The sequence below is a fragment of the Lutra lutra genome, chromosome 3 (assembly GCF_902655055.1).
Source record: "Lutra lutra chromosome 3, mLutLut1.2, whole genome shotgun sequence".
NCBI classification, from domain to species: Eukaryota; Metazoa; Chordata; class Mammalia; order Carnivora; family Mustelidae; genus Lutra; species Lutra lutra.
Window position 1 is genome coordinate 138,782,413 of NC_062280.1, and position 15,144 is coordinate 138,797,556.

The following is a 15,144-nucleotide window of genomic DNA, read 5'->3' on the forward strand; positions in this document are numbered from 1 at the left end:
TGCCCACTCCTCCAGGTCTTATAAATTCCAGCCTTCCATCAAGAAAGCTATCCTCTTGGACCAAACCCAGTAACCTTTGAGACAAAATCCCTCATGGAAATCCCCTTCTGAGAAAGTAATTTTAGAAACTGTGCTAAGAAAAACGTGGTTCCCACTGAGGAATAACCTTGAGACAACGTTAAGTTAACAATGAGGATAAGACAATGTCGCTAGATCTTCAAATCCCACCGGGGAACTGCGTTATTCATGTTTCCCTTTTTGCTTTGGCTCTTGGGAAGGTCTTCCCCAGCAGTTACGTTTTTATCGTTGGTGTATTTATGGACTCTTTTCTCCCTAGCCCTGATTTTCTACTTCTATCTTCATTGTCTTAAGTCCTTGTGATTTCAGTTGCCTCAGTACCTTGTAGAAATAATTAAATGCAGAGTAATAAATGGAAGAAAAATGGTTCCTTTTTGTTCATCTGGGTGGAGCCGTCTCCAGGAAAAGGGGGGCTGCTTGACCCTTCCGGCTAGGGCGGCCACCAGGTGGCACCAAAGCCTCCCCACAGCTGGCCTGCACCGTGACTTGGCCCCAAAGTATTCTATTCACCAGGCCCTTTTTTGGACAGTGCCACGAACATGTAGAGCTGTTCCTGCCCAAAAGGCTCCGGGTTTTGTTCTGGAAATTGGGCAGGGCTGACCTAAGGAAGCCTGGCTGGCTTCGTTCATTCGACTTAAAAGACAAATGTGTCAGATGGGGTGGTTGTGATGATTCTTACCCAGACCACGCCAGTTAGGGGCTGTGCCCCATGTGTGGAAACATTTTTTCTATGCCATCTTAGGCAACAGGAGGTGGGACCCTCATTACAGATGGAGATATTAGGGAGCATGTCGTAAGGGCACAGAGAAGGGGCCTTTTCAGCTTCACCAAATACTCTGGTTACTTTTGTTTTGAATGGATATATTGATCCTAATTCTGAGCACATAACTGGATAATAGTTATCACATCTCTAAAACAGAAGTTGTTAAAAAAGAATCAAGTGTGCCGATATTACCATTAAGGTTTGCTTCTGTTATTCATCTGATGGGATTTAAAGACATTTTGTGTTTGGACTTCTGTTCCCAAAGATTAGAGAAAAGACTTCAGTGAAAGTTGGAAGAGTGTGATTATATAAAAATATATAAATTCAGCTTCTTTACCCTTCATGAACCCATTTTTATAATGTGATGTCAATTTCTCATGTTATTGTCTCAAACTTCTGCCGGATCTGATCAATTGTATTTCCAGAGAATTAAAGAGAAACAGAATCCTATAAATCCTAGGAGACATCTATGTTCAGACCAGGAACACAGAGTAATGTGGTGGGCAGGGAGGGGGAGGAAGACCATTGGGCTGTTCCCACTGCTCTCCTGAAATGCAGACATGAGATCATTGACCATAACTGGGTCATGTCCATCTGGGGGTTTGGGAGGCAGAAGCTCTCCACAGTTATATTTACCCTCAAAAGTCTCTTCCAGGAATTCTGAGTCTACTTAGGTGTTTCTTACCTGATGAATAGGAGAATTCATTCATCTACAGAAAGCCCTGGAGGAGGATAGATTTCTCCTGCATGTCTCCTAAATTAGGCGGACTGACGATATCAGCTGTGGGCTCAGAGGTCTTCCCAGTAAAAGTAAACATTTGGTCTCACCTGGAACACACTAGACAGTGTAGTCCAACTGGCTTCCATGTAACTATTCCCTTGTGTTGGGTCACAGGGCTCAAGGGACACCCAGCACTATAACCCATTTTGTACAACCACATGTCCACGCTCCCAGAATACAAGTATCTTTGGTAGCTCACCACTCCACCCCCATGGGTGACCCGAGATGACTTTTGCAGGGCTTGGTAGGTCAGTTAGGAACTGTCTAAGAAACATCTCATCTTTATAGTGGCTCCTTGGTGGTGCTTAGGCACCATGATGGGATCATGAGCAGTAACTTGGGAAGTCTTTTTGGAGAAGAGACAAGGGATGGGTTGTGAACTAGACTGGGACACTTAGTAGACCCCTTCCCCTCCCCCCTCCCCTGGGCCATGCTGGGGGGAGGTGTAAGGTCAAGATAAGAGACAGGGTTCCATTAAATGACAAAAAACAAAAAAACCCAAAAACCACAACAAAAAAACCCCCAAAAACCTAGGGCTAAAATCTAGATTTCCTATACCTCAGAACCCAGTCCAGGAGAGAAATAATTTGAGATAGCTTCATGTTTTTTTAATTGAACACATTTATTGAGCATTCACAGTAGGCCAGCCTCCATTACAACAACAGCAGTCCAAGAGTCAGGATCCCCCATTGGGTGTCAGGAGCCTTCCTGGATGAGGAAAATAAATACTAGTGGCCAGAAGTGGAAGCCAGGCTTTTGTCAGTATGTCTCTGTGACATTCTTCTGCACAGAGGGTACTGCCGCTCCCAAGCATAGCCTGGGAGGGAGGCGGGAGAATGCCTGAGTGTGGTCTATGCTGGGTTCCTCCATTCTCCCCTCATGTTCTGAGGGCATCTTGCATTTCCTGCTTTTGAATGGTGTCCCCGACATCCTTTGGGGCCCCTCAGTTGGTAGACTGGACTGTGCTGAGGGTGGGTTACTAAGAAGAGGTGGGACTGGAGAGCATCAGGGTTTGGGTTCCGAAGTAATCCTAGGGGTGCATGCAAGTATATTAAACTAAACTAAGGGCACGGATGGGGCACACCAGGAGGAGCCATCACTGGACGGTAGTCCATTTGTTTATGCCTCACTGACCTTTGCTGCTCACGAGCTGGTGTCAACACCTTGGAGTTATTTTTCTCCTTCCTAACACGAACCTGTGGTTTTTCATCCCCCTGCTGCCTTGAGTCACATTTCCGGATGGGAGGTGGATGGCTGGTGGCTTACTAAGAACCATCTCTGCACAAAGAAGCCCCTCAAGGCCCTGAGCCCTGTGCTTCTGGGGTCACCGGCATGACAGGAGGACCCCGTGGCAGCAGAGGGCTGCAGACGCAGATCCCTTATTGCTGGCTGCGCCCGAGGTCCTAGATCAGCCTCTCTCCAGCCCAGGGTTCCGTCTGTTCTCATAAATAAGATTTGATTGGAACCCAGCCACTCCCGCTCACTCACACATCTCCCCTGGCTGTTTCCATGCTCCAACGACAGAGCAGGGTCATTGCAACAGAAACCAAATGGCTGGCAAAACCTACCACGTTCGTTATCTAGCCCTTTCTAGAAAGTTTGTTTGCTCCTGGCCTAAAAGTAGAAGAGACCATGTTTTTATTTACTTAACTTGGAGAATCTTATCATTTGGATGTCGGGGGCAGGATCTAAGGTTCTCACTGCAGGAATGGCAAAGGCTTCATGGCTGCCTGGAGAGCAGTGTTGAAAGGGATCCTGAGGCCATTTCCAGACTGGTGTGGAAGCTTTCAGAGAGGGGAAAGCTGGACCAGGAGTCACGGAGGCAAGGAGCACCAGACTAGGAAGTGAGCAAGGCCAGGAAGTCCATGCTCCTGTTTCCCAAAGGGAGGTAGCAGGCAGGCACGGTGTCACCGTGCCCCGTGCTCGGCACTGCTGAGGTTGGGGCTGTAAACATGCCCTCACTGAGTGGGAGAGAGGTGCTATTTAAATATCATTCATGCTTCGACAGAAGCAGAAAACAGGCAGAAAAGGTTAAGGTTGGGCTAGAGCGCCAGCTTTAATTAAGGCTTCTATGCACTTGTGGAAGGCTGGCAATGAAACAGGGTCTGTCCAGGACAACGTTTTGTATAAAACTTCCCATTTGGAGAAGATGGGGGCCTTTATTAATTTGTGCCATCAAAGTGCCACTGAAAAAGTTTGCAGATTGTTTAGAAACAGAAAGATCAGGGTGTGTGGCAATACATGTTTACTGGAGAGAGCAGTATAAAGTGTGGCTCCTGTCCTTTATATACATACATATATACATAGCCCTTGGATGGTGGTTTTTAAAATGGAACTGTCTTAAGCCTAGCTACCCCTATGACCAATATCCTGTTATCCTGTGACTCCAGTGAGCGGTTCCTCAGGGAGCCACATAAATCCCGGGAGTGGAGTGGTCCTCTGTAGACTCCACTTGTTACAGGGAGGTGTTGAAAAGTGGATGCAAATCTCGTTTTTGGAACTCAGATCATATTTTGATTCCACCATGAGTCTGTTACTCAGGATAAATCCTTATAAAGTATATTAGCTACTTTTGCATAAATTCAGATTTTCAGATGCGCATGGCATCACAGCGAGGCATTACCGTAGCCTGATAGGTGTTTTGCTGTTTTATCAAGCTGACTTTTCGCACTGTATCAGCACTACTTGGAAATTCTTAGGGCCACCGTTGCCTGGTGATGCAAATATGTATGCAGAATCCAGTAAGCCGTATGTTGTTACTGTGCACTAATCTCTCATACAGGTCACTTAGTAGCTTTCCTACATTCAACATTTTGGCTTTAATTGTTTTTCCTTCACAGTATGAAAAATTGCCGAATCAGCTCCGGCTGACTAGGTTTTCTTTTCATTTCAAATAATGATATGAGGCATTTAAATTGTATTAAGTGCACTAAACCATATCTCAAAAGGAAATGGGTATTCGAAAAAAGTTTTACAACTTAAGCTCTAGAATTTATTTGCATAAAAATGCGAGCGTTTTTCCAGCAAGTCTTTAAAATGTGCCACCTCTCAGGTAAGAAAGGGTGGTGTGGCACCTGTGCTAGTGAGCCCGTGAGACGGATGGATTTCCAACAGACCTGGGGGAGCGGGCTGAGCGCACGCACAGGTGGTGTGCAGACCCCAGTGGGGCAGTAGGACCTGAGTCTGTGTGTCTGGAACACAAGAGCAGAGGGTGTTCAGATGTAGAATTCCTCCATGTCATTGTCCAGAGGTCCGGCCAGCATTGGGGGCAGCGGGGCGTCTCTGCCCGAGGTCTGCTCAGTGCGGGGAGCATCACAGGGAGGCTCTGGGGAGGACTCTGTGCGTGAGGAGGGGCCACGAGTTGGGGGAGCAGCAGTGGCAGCTGGGGCTGAGGAGCTGCAAGGCCCTTTGGTGAAGAAAGGGAGGCAAGCCCAGGCGGTCTCTGTGCCCCCCCCACTCCCAGTGGGCAGCGGTCCTTCTCTGAAACCCTTCAGCTTTGACCAGTGGCTGCTGCACCTTTCAGGCGGGAGGGTTGCTTCCACGGTGTTGCAGAACCGACTGGGCGCCGAATAGGCAGAGATCACAGAGAGGTCTGAGGAGGACAGCCGGAGGCCCGTGTCCACATCGGTCTCCTGGGCCCCCTCCAGGTCATCGATGGAGAGGAGGTGGCTGTGCCTCCCCTCCGTCGCCCTGTGCCCTGGGCCATCTGTGTTTGAAAACCACTGTGGTAGAGCTGAGGAGCCTGGGAAGGAGTCTCCTGTGGGCAGACAAAACAAGGACTTGCTTCTCTGGAAGGACCAGGGGAGGCTGGGAGGGCTGCTGGCTTGTCTGGCAGCTTCTTGTGGATGCCCCTTCGGCCGGTCTATCTGGCCAGGGCCCAGATGTGAGCTGTCCGGTAGGGGCTGCTGGCTGCTGCCAGGCGTCTGGCTCGGGGCGGTGGTGCTCGGGGAAGGCGTGGAAGGAGGTTTTTGCTCCGACACGTGGTGGCTTCTGCCAGCCTTAGGAAACCTCTTGTGCACCCTTTGTGCCTGTAGGGGAAGAGGGCACGTCATGTTAGTGTAGGACCAGGGTCACTGGCGAGGAGGATGTTAACTCGAAACTTCTAGCAGTGTCGTGGCAATCAAACGTTACCAGACATCTCATTCTCCAAACTCTAAAGCCAAGAGGTAGCAGAGTTTGGGTGAGTGTGGACCCGAGTTCTCAGCCTGAGGAGACCTCTCTGAACCTGGGAGGAGATGCAGGCCTTGGCTGCCATATGGGCTATTGTTATTTCAAGGACATAGGGAGGGCTGCTTGCTGCACGGATTCGCCACAAGCATGAGGGCCTGGCCGAGCGGAAGGATGCTGAGATGAGGATACCAGTAAATACAAAAAGAACATTTGAAGGGTGTGTCTCTCTTCAACCAAAGCAGCACTGTTTGAATGTAACTGATGGGAAGATGGGGGCGATCAGGGTAGGGTATCACAGTCTTAAGTCAGGTCAACATGGGACTCCATTCCAGTATGTGTGAGATTGCCAGGCTATATCGTACGGGCAGTGGCCCATGGCTCAGGGTGGTAAATCTTTGACGAGGGAGGGGCTATCAGGAAATTAGTATTTATTCTCTTGCTATCTGGAACCAGACTCTTCCATACACTCTGCCCTGCAGGGACTGGACAGGAGTGGGTGCTGCTGACTACTGCCAGATCCCACCGAAGCCCCTTAGGGCTTGGACAAGCATTGTCATCCTCTAACACCTCACCCTGTTCTGCTCTTCCCCCCGCCCTCCCTGCAGCGCACCAGGGACCTGCTTCTGTTCTGTGGAACTGGGGACCTCTATATGAGACAGAGTCTCCATCCGGTCTAGCTCAGTGCCCAAGCCTGCAGGCCAAACTTACTATGCAAAGTTTCCATTAAATAATGGATTTGGGGACAGTGGCTCTGGCCCTATTTAGTATGGATCATCTAATTTATGAATCCTTGAAATAAGGGTCCTGAGTATGGTTTACTATCAGGGATCTTTCCTGGCACCCAGCAGGCCCTTCCCTATACAACAGACACCCTTGCTTCCCTATTAAATGGGAACTAGGTTTTCCCACAGCTGCTTGAGAGATACGGGTGAATATAAAATACATTTATTTTGTATCTATTACAGGTGAAGGAGGGGAAACTAAAATGAGACTCCGTGTTTGACCACATGAAGCTTACATTTCATTGAAAGATAAGAGAAAGAAATCGCTTGGGCAAGAACCTGATGACAGGCACAACGACAGGGCTGTGAAGGAGAGACCAGGCACACCTGCCCCGTGGGAGCAGAGGAGTCTCCAAAGGAGGTGGCCCCTCAGGTGAGCCTTTGAGATGCACAGCTGGCCTCCTGCTGGATGGCATCGGTGGAGGGGAGGCTGTGCTGGAGAGAGGCCAACCCAAACAGGCTGACTGTTAGCAGGTAGGCAACAAACGGGGGCGGGGGGTGTGTGGGGCTGACAAGCAGCTGGCTTGATTACAGTCAAGGTGTGTGAAGAAAAGCAGTGATGAAGTTCACATTGGGAATGGAGTCTAGAGCTGTTCTGGTCAAGGACACCTTGACTAGGTAAGAAATCTACATACTCATTCTTACGTTGCAGTCTTAATTCTGTTATTTATGTATGACCATTCCTTCCATTGATTTCTAAGGTCTTTGCCTACTTGCAGATCTCTCCTAATCTTATACAGTCTATTCATTCTTTCAATCTCAACACTAACTGAGGGTCTTCTCCATGGGTGTGTTTGAGTTTTGAATGGGTTATTAAAGGTGCACCAAGATGCTGCTCTCTTTTACCAGCAGCCTCTTGCATCACAGAAATATTCTAGTTATCATTTTTTATGGGATCTTTGGTGAGAAAAAGGTCCGGAGGGCCAGGCACAGATAATTTTGAACAAGACATAATCTAAGCCCCTAACAATGAACAACACAGTGTTCAAGGATGATAAAGTGAGCCATGATGAGAAAGTGAGTGACAACATATGGACCATGTTTGGGCACAAAGGAGGGAGAGGCTGATTCTGCTGAGAGATGAGGCAGCATGGGGAGAGGGTACAAAAAGCTTGCCTTGGGCAGTCATACTTGGACAAAATCTTGGAGGTACACGAGGTGCCCTCCAACTGGAGGGCGACCAGTGTGGCATGGAAGCACACTCACGCACAAAAGCAGCCTGATCAGAGGCTGTAGGTGTGAACCAAAGCAAGAGATAAGCCCTGAGAGGTGAGAGGAGTCTCGTCAGGGTGGGCCCCAAATCATGTGTTCATGTAAGTCCCCTGCACTTTAAAACCGGAAGACTTGAAAGCAAGTTGGTGACACGGCCAAGTCTGTGGCTGTGGCATAAAGGAGAAAGGATTGGACAGAGAGGAAGACCGGTGGTAGAAAGCATTTTAGAAGATACTGCTGTAGTCTTTCACTTTGTAAGATTTGTGACAAGCCACATTCCCGGTTGCTTGCCCGAGTATCTTCCCAAACATCAATTCAGATATTCAGGTCTTTGTATGAATTATCTGTCCAACCTCCTGAGCCTTTCCTTAAATCTCAGTCTCTATATTCTGTGGTGTGTGTCCCCATGGCCTGATGATTCTAGTCTTGCCCTTTCTGTACAGCCCACTGAAATTCCCAAGTCATTCTGCCAAGGGTGGCTTAAGGAGCCAAAGTTGAAAGTAGCACTTATGGAGATTTTTGATGGTCCAAGTTATAGATCTTTGAAGAACATGGTGCAAAATGCTTTTGGTACAGCCTGTAAGTGGGTGCAGTATGGTTCTCCTGATGGTCTCAATCATTTGAATTTGGCTAAACAAGAAAAGATAAGTCATGACGCTCTTGAGAGAAGGAAGTCCTCCGGTATGGAGGACTCTTTGGGAGGGGAGAGGCAATGTTAATAAACATTAATCAAGATGTGAATCTAGGATTTTCCCCAAGGGCCCATTCCCCTGGGTGCCCCGATGTATTTCTTATTTGGTAAATGCACATGACCCTATAACTTCCATCTTTGGAGCCTTACTCGAAGAGCATGCATTTGGTAAGCGTGTTTGCATTCTGAATCTGCCTGAAAAAGGAAGCCTCCATGAGGATTGCTTCATGAGCATCAAAAGGCCAAGGTTGCCATGAAAGAAACTGCTAGGGGACATCTAAATCTTCCCAATATCAGGGGGCAGAATGGTGTTAAATTTGACTTAAAACCAGGAACGACTGGCACAGGACAAACAACTGCTGGTTTTGCAGGGATTTTCACCACTGTGCTTGTTCAATGGAAAGCTACCTGTGCTCTCTCATTTTGGCTCCCTCATGAAGGCAGGAGCTCAGATAAACCAGAAATTACCTGCCTTGAAGACAGAACACACCCCATGTTGGTTACTAGTGCTTCCACGGTGCACCTGGGCTGGTGGGGTTCCAGCTGGACCAGCACTGGCTGGTGGTAAAGGCAGGGTCGGGGGCAGGGAGTTGCAGGAGGGTGGCTGCGAGCCTCCACCCCTCCCTCCAACCCAGCTGCCACGCTGAGCGCATGGGGGATGTGTTTGCAGCAAATCTGGTGGTATTCTCCAGCTCTGCAGAGAAGTCAGCTTCAAAAGCAGCATCTGGTCTATCTTAAAGACAACTCACGTAGACACTGGATGGAGCTTCTTTATGTGCCCTGCTCCTGGCTGTGCCTCTGTTTCTGGCCTCTCTGGTCTGCTTGTCTAACTTGACCAGGAACACTACAGGCTGAGAATGAATCATTTAGATGTTTCAGGAAACTCTTCCCCAGGTGACCTTTCCAGAGTAAAACTTCACCCTGTGGGCCCTCCTTCCAGGGAAGCCTCTCTCCGCCTGGCCTCGGGCTCTCAGGGTTGCCTTCTGTGACAGCAGCCATGTGCCTTGGAGTCCCCTGCCTTTCTCTCTGAAGCAGTGCAGGCTGCTGACTCACTGGAAGCCAGTGGGTCCTCCCTTTGCTATTTATGGAACAGAATAGCATTAGATAAATGAATCTGCTTCAGGCAACTAGCCAGGGAGATCTGGTTATGTCTCTGAAATCACAAAGCAGTGACATGTGGCAGTCACCCCGGAAGCTTCTCCGGCAACTTTGAGCCTAGGCAGTTTGCAGTTAGGAACGTGAAGAAGTCTGAGTTGAGGCATCTCTTTCAGTGATCTGGGTGTCAGTAGGCTCATTTTCTGGCACATGGGTAGAACCCCTGGTGAAGGGGACTCTGCCCTGACCCAGTAACCCTGGGCAGTGTCACACTGGAATTCTCCCTCATTCTCACACCTCCTCTTTCTGAGAAGGGTCATTTCCTCTTGTGTCCTTGGTGCAAATACAACCAGGGTGGCAATGTGTGCTGAGTAATGAGACAGCAATCGAAATTTTAATCCAGCGACTAACAAAAACATTAGGGGCAACTCAAGGAAATTGGGCAATGGGTTCACATGAAAAATCAGATTTTTGTTCTGAAGAAAAACACATCTTGCTTCCCATTTCACTGTCCTCTGGGAAGTTTTCATATAGCCTATGTTCTCTTTGAAATTATTTAAAACATTAAAGTTGTTTAAAAACTTACTTTTTAAAGATTTTATTAGGGAGCATGAGCAGGGGTGGGGGAGAGGCACTGGGAGAGGGAGAAGCAGGCTCCCTGCTGAGTAGGAGCCCAACGTGGGGCTTGATCCCAGGATCCTGAGATCATGACCTGAGCCAAAGGCAGATGCTTAACCGAATGAACCACCCAAATGCCCCTAAAAATTATTTTAAATAGAAATGATTAAAATAATTCTTGAAATATAGTTGATACATAAAAAATAGAATAATTGTGCTGCACTAATATTACATACTGTGAAATGATCACCATAATAAACCTAGTTAATCACCACACATCCCCGATGAGCTCAAAATGGGAGCTGGCTGTGGTGGGGGGAGGCTTATGGCCACATTCCTGCAACCCCTTCCCCAGCCCTTGCCATTACCACCAGCTAGTACTGGTCCAGCTGGAACCCCACCTGCCCACCTAGCGCTTCCACGGTGCACCTGAGCCCCACTCTGGTGACCAACATCAGGTGCATCCTCTCTTCAAAGCAGCATAATTTAGGGTTTATCTGAACCCCTGCCTTCATGATGGAGTCAAAAATAAGATGGCACAGGTATTTTTCTGTTAAACAAGCACAGTGGTGAAAATCTCTGCAAAACCACCAAGTGTTTGTCCTCTGCCGGTCATTCCTGATTTTAAGCAAAAAAAAAAAAATTTTTTTTCTTGTAATGCAAACTCTTAATCTGCTCTCTTAGTAGTGTTCAATATACAACCCAGTATTGCTAACCAGTCATTAAGCTGTGTCACATCTCCAGGGCTTATGTATTTTACAACTGAAAGTACACCTTTTGAACAGCTTTACTCCCCAGCCCCCAATCCTGGCAACCACCCATCTGTTCTCTGTATCTGTGAGTTTGTTTGTTTGAATTCCACATAGAAGGAAGATCATATGGTACCGTTCTCTGACTTGTTTGCTTAGCATACTGCCTTTGAAGTCTATCTGTGTTGTTGCAAATGGTGGGATTTCCTTTTTTATGGCTGAAAAAATATATTTTTCTTTATACATTCATCCACTGATGGACACACAGGTGGCTTCCGTATCTTGGCCATTGTAAATAATGCTGCAATGTACATGCGGGCGGGTGCAAGTTCTTTTTGGGGGTTTTCATTTTCTTTGGATGAATACTCAGAAGTGGAATTGCTGGATCTTCTGGGAATTCTATTTTTAGTTGTTGAGGAACCTCCATAAGGTTTTCCATGGTGGCTGCAGCAATTTCCATTACCACCAACAGTCTTCACTCCACATCCTCGACAACATGGTATTTCTTGTCTGATACTAGCCGCTCTGATGGGTATGGGGTGGCATAACATTTGGTTTAGATTTGCATTTCCCTGATGAGGAGCGATTCTGGGCACCGTCTTATGGACCTGCTGGCCATCTGAATGTCTTCTAGAGAAAAATCTCTATTCAGATTCTCTGCTCATTTTTTAATCAGGTTCTTTATTTGCTACTGAGTTATGTGAATTCTTTATCTGATAAGCGGTTAATATCCAAATACATAAACATTTGCAAATATTTTCTCCCACTCAGTAGGTTGCTTTTTCATTTTGTTGATGGTTTCCTTTGCTGTGCAGATGCCTTCTCGTTTTGCCGACCCACTGTTTATTTTGGCTTTTATTGTTTTCCTTTTGGTGTCAAATTGAAAAAAAAATCACTAGGACTGATGTCATGCAGCTTACCTGTTTTCTTCTAGGGATTTCATCATTTTAGTTCTTATGTTCAAGGTTTAATCCACTTTGAGTTCATTTTTGTGTATGGTATAAAACAGTGGTCCAGTTTCATTTTTTTTAATGTGGCTGTCCAGTTTTCCCAGTACCATCTGCTGAAGAAACTGTCCATTCCACATTGTATATTCATGGCTCCACTGTTGTAAATTGACCAACCATGTATGTGTGAAATTATTTCTGGGATCTCTATTATGTTCTTGGGTGTCCGTATCTGTTTTTATGCCAGTATCTTTTTTATGGCTAGAGCTTTGTAATGTAGTTTGAAATCGGGAAGTGTGATGCCTCTGGCTTTATTGTTCTTTCTTAATTAAGATTACTGTATGGTGACTAACATAACACAGTAAAAAAAATAAAAAAATTTAAAAAATTAAGATTGCTTTGGCTCTTCAGAATTTTTTTGTGTTTGCATATCAATCTTGGGATTATTCTAGGTCTATAAAAAATACCACTGATATTAATAAGGATTGCACTGAATATATAGATTGTTTTAGATTGTATGGACATTTTTACAATATTGATCCTTCTAATCCATCAGCATGGAATATCTCTCCATTATTTGTATCTTCTTGCGTTTCCTTCATCAGTGTCTTATAGTTTTCCATGTATGGCCTTTCACCTTGGTTAAATTCATTCTTAGGTATTTTATTCTTTTGGTAAAATTAGAAATAGGATTGTTTTCTTAATTTCACTTATGGTTATTGGTGTATAGAAATGCAACACGTTTTTATATATTGATATTATATTCTGCAACATTATTGAATTCATTTACCAGTTTTGACAGTTTTTTGGGGGTTTGTTTTATTTTAGTATAGGCTTAAGGGTTTTCTCTATATAGTGTCATGTCGTCTGCCATTAATGACAGTTTTACTTCTTCCTTTCCAATTTGGGTGCCTTTTCTTTCTTTTTCTTGCCTAATAGCTCTAAGACTTACAGTATTATGTCAAATAAAAGCAGTAAAGTGGGAATCTTTGTCTTGTTTCTGGTCTTAGAGGAAAAGTTTTCTGCTTTTTCACAACTGTGTATGATGTTAGTTGTGGGCCTATTATATATGCCCTTTATTATGTGGAGGTGTTTCTTCTATATCCAACCTATCCAGAATTTTTATTGTACCTGTTGAATTTCGTCAAATTCAAATGTTGAATTTCTTTCTGCATCAATTTAAATGATCATATAGTGTTTATCCGTCCTTTGATAATATAGTGTGTAACCCTGATAGGTGGATGTTGAACCATCTTTGCATCCCTGGAATAAATCCTACTCAATCGTGGTGTATCGTCCTTTTGAAACTCTCTGGACTTCTTGGATCTGCAGGTCTGTTTCCTTCCCTAGGTTAGGAGAGTTTTCATCCATTACTTTGTCAAATAAGTTTCCTACTTTTTCTCTCTCTCTCTTCTCCTTCTGGGGACCCTTATAATGTGAGTGTTAGTCTGCTTGCTGTTGTCCCATAAGTTCCCAAAGCTCTCTTCGCTCTTGTTCTTTTTGCTTTTTGCTGGTCTTATTGGAGGAGTTCTGATGCCTTGTCTTGGAGTTTACTGATCCTTTTTTCTGCTTATCTAGTCTGTTGCTGAACCCCTCCAGTGCATTTTTCAGTTCAATTACTATTTCTTCTGCTCTATGACTTAATATATGGTACTTATATTTTCTTTTTGTTGAAATTCTCACTTTGTTTGTCCATTTTCTCCTGAGCTTAGTGAGCATCTTTATTAGGTAAATTCCTTACCTCTATTTCATTAAGGTCTTTTTCTGAGATTTTACTTGTTCTTTCATTTGGAACATGTTCCTTTGTTTCTGCATTTTCTTTCATTCTCTGTGTTGGTTGCTATGCATTAGAAAAAAAAGCCAAATCTCCCAGCCTGAAGGAGCGGGATCATGTGGGAGATGAAATTATTATTCAGTCTTGCTCTGGCTTTTCACTGTATCTCGGAGCTTTGCGTTTGTCCCAGCAGTCTATTTTATTCCTAGTGGCTTCAAATAATTGAGGGTGCTCTAAGACTTGTGAGTGTCCCAAAAGGAGGATATCAGTCAGAGCCTAGATTCAGGCTGGTTGAAAGCAAGACCCTCAGGCAGCAGAGTTTAAAATATGCAAATATAACTCTTTCAGGGGAAGACTGGGAGACAGGTGTTGTCTGCTTTCTCTGCACCAAGCCCCAGCCCGCCCTGGGATGATAGCCATTTAAGAAGCATTTCTTTGTTTGCTACCATCCCATTGACTCCGTGAACACAAGCCCTGCTGGGTACCAGGGTCAAGCTATCAAGGAATGTTTTCTCAGGGTGGCAGACACAAGAGGTGGGACACCAAAAAAAGTATATAAGCAGTTCCTTTCTTGCAACCTGGGGCTAGGAGGAGGAAAAGCATGAAGATGGAGAGCATAAGGATGGTGCCACCAGCCTTCCCAGTCTCTGGAGAGGATTATAGCTCCCATACAAGTATTGAAATAAAAGCATACCCCATAGGCCACAGCTATAAAGATACAGTAATAACCTGCTTTTATAGAGAGAGTGGGAATTTCAGTCTGATACCTCTTTGCCCTGTGGTATAGTTGGTTAAGAACTCCTTTTCAATTTGTTATAGTCCTCTGGAGCCTGCAAAGGTTCAGGCCTGCTGGCCAGCAGAGCCAAGCAGCCTCCCCTGGAGGACAGCGGCAAAAACAGGGCACAAGACAAATGCACAAACTCCTTTCTGGGAGATACTGGTGACCCGGAATGAGGCAGAGGGAAGAGCACAAAAATAGCACCCACAGGCAACTGTTTCGTAAAGCATTTCAGTAGGTCCCTGGATATGTGTTAAATTAGATGTGCCAGCCCTTAGGTGAAGCTTTAAGATAGGCAAACAGGGTGTGGTTGTTTTGTTTTGTTTTTTTAAAAGAAGACTTGGTGCTTTTTAGTTCACTGTCTCTCTGCTAGGTCCTGAGGGTGGGTAATTCTGGATAACCCTTTAAGAACTATTTCTAAAAAACAAACAAAACAAAACAAAAAAACTATTTCTCAGGTTCTGATAGCCTTGTGGGTCTTTTGGACAGGAGCCCCGTGGGTTTTCAAACCTAGGTGTTTTGGGGACTCATTTCTCAGGTACAGACTTTAAAAAGCTGCAGCACCACAAGAGGAGTTAAATCCCTTACTCCCCAGGGAGAGATCTGACTTGTGAGATCCCTCTTGATGGTGGGTTACTTTGCCAGGACCGAGTTTCATTGTGAGACTGTCTCAGCCTATCCTACCATTTTTTTTTTCTTAATTGAA

At 45.5% G+C, this 15,144-nt stretch overlaps 1 protein-coding gene across 2 annotated transcripts in view; it reads right to left on the reverse strand.

Moving 5' to 3' along the window:
* Positions 1-2,232: 2,232 nt before the first annotated feature.
* The window catches only part of FAM124A (family with sequence similarity 124 member A), a 105,460-nt gene continuing 92,548 nt past the window's right edge, over positions 2,233-15,144 (reverse strand). For both annotated transcript variants that reach the window (XM_047723338.1, XM_047723339.1), the window contains one exon: positions 2,233-5,650. In XM_047723338.1, the coding sequence (XP_047579294.1) occupies positions 4,838-5,650 (813 nt within the window). In that variant the 3' untranslated portion in view covers positions 2,233-4,837. The remainder of the gene's footprint in view (positions 5,651-15,144) is intronic.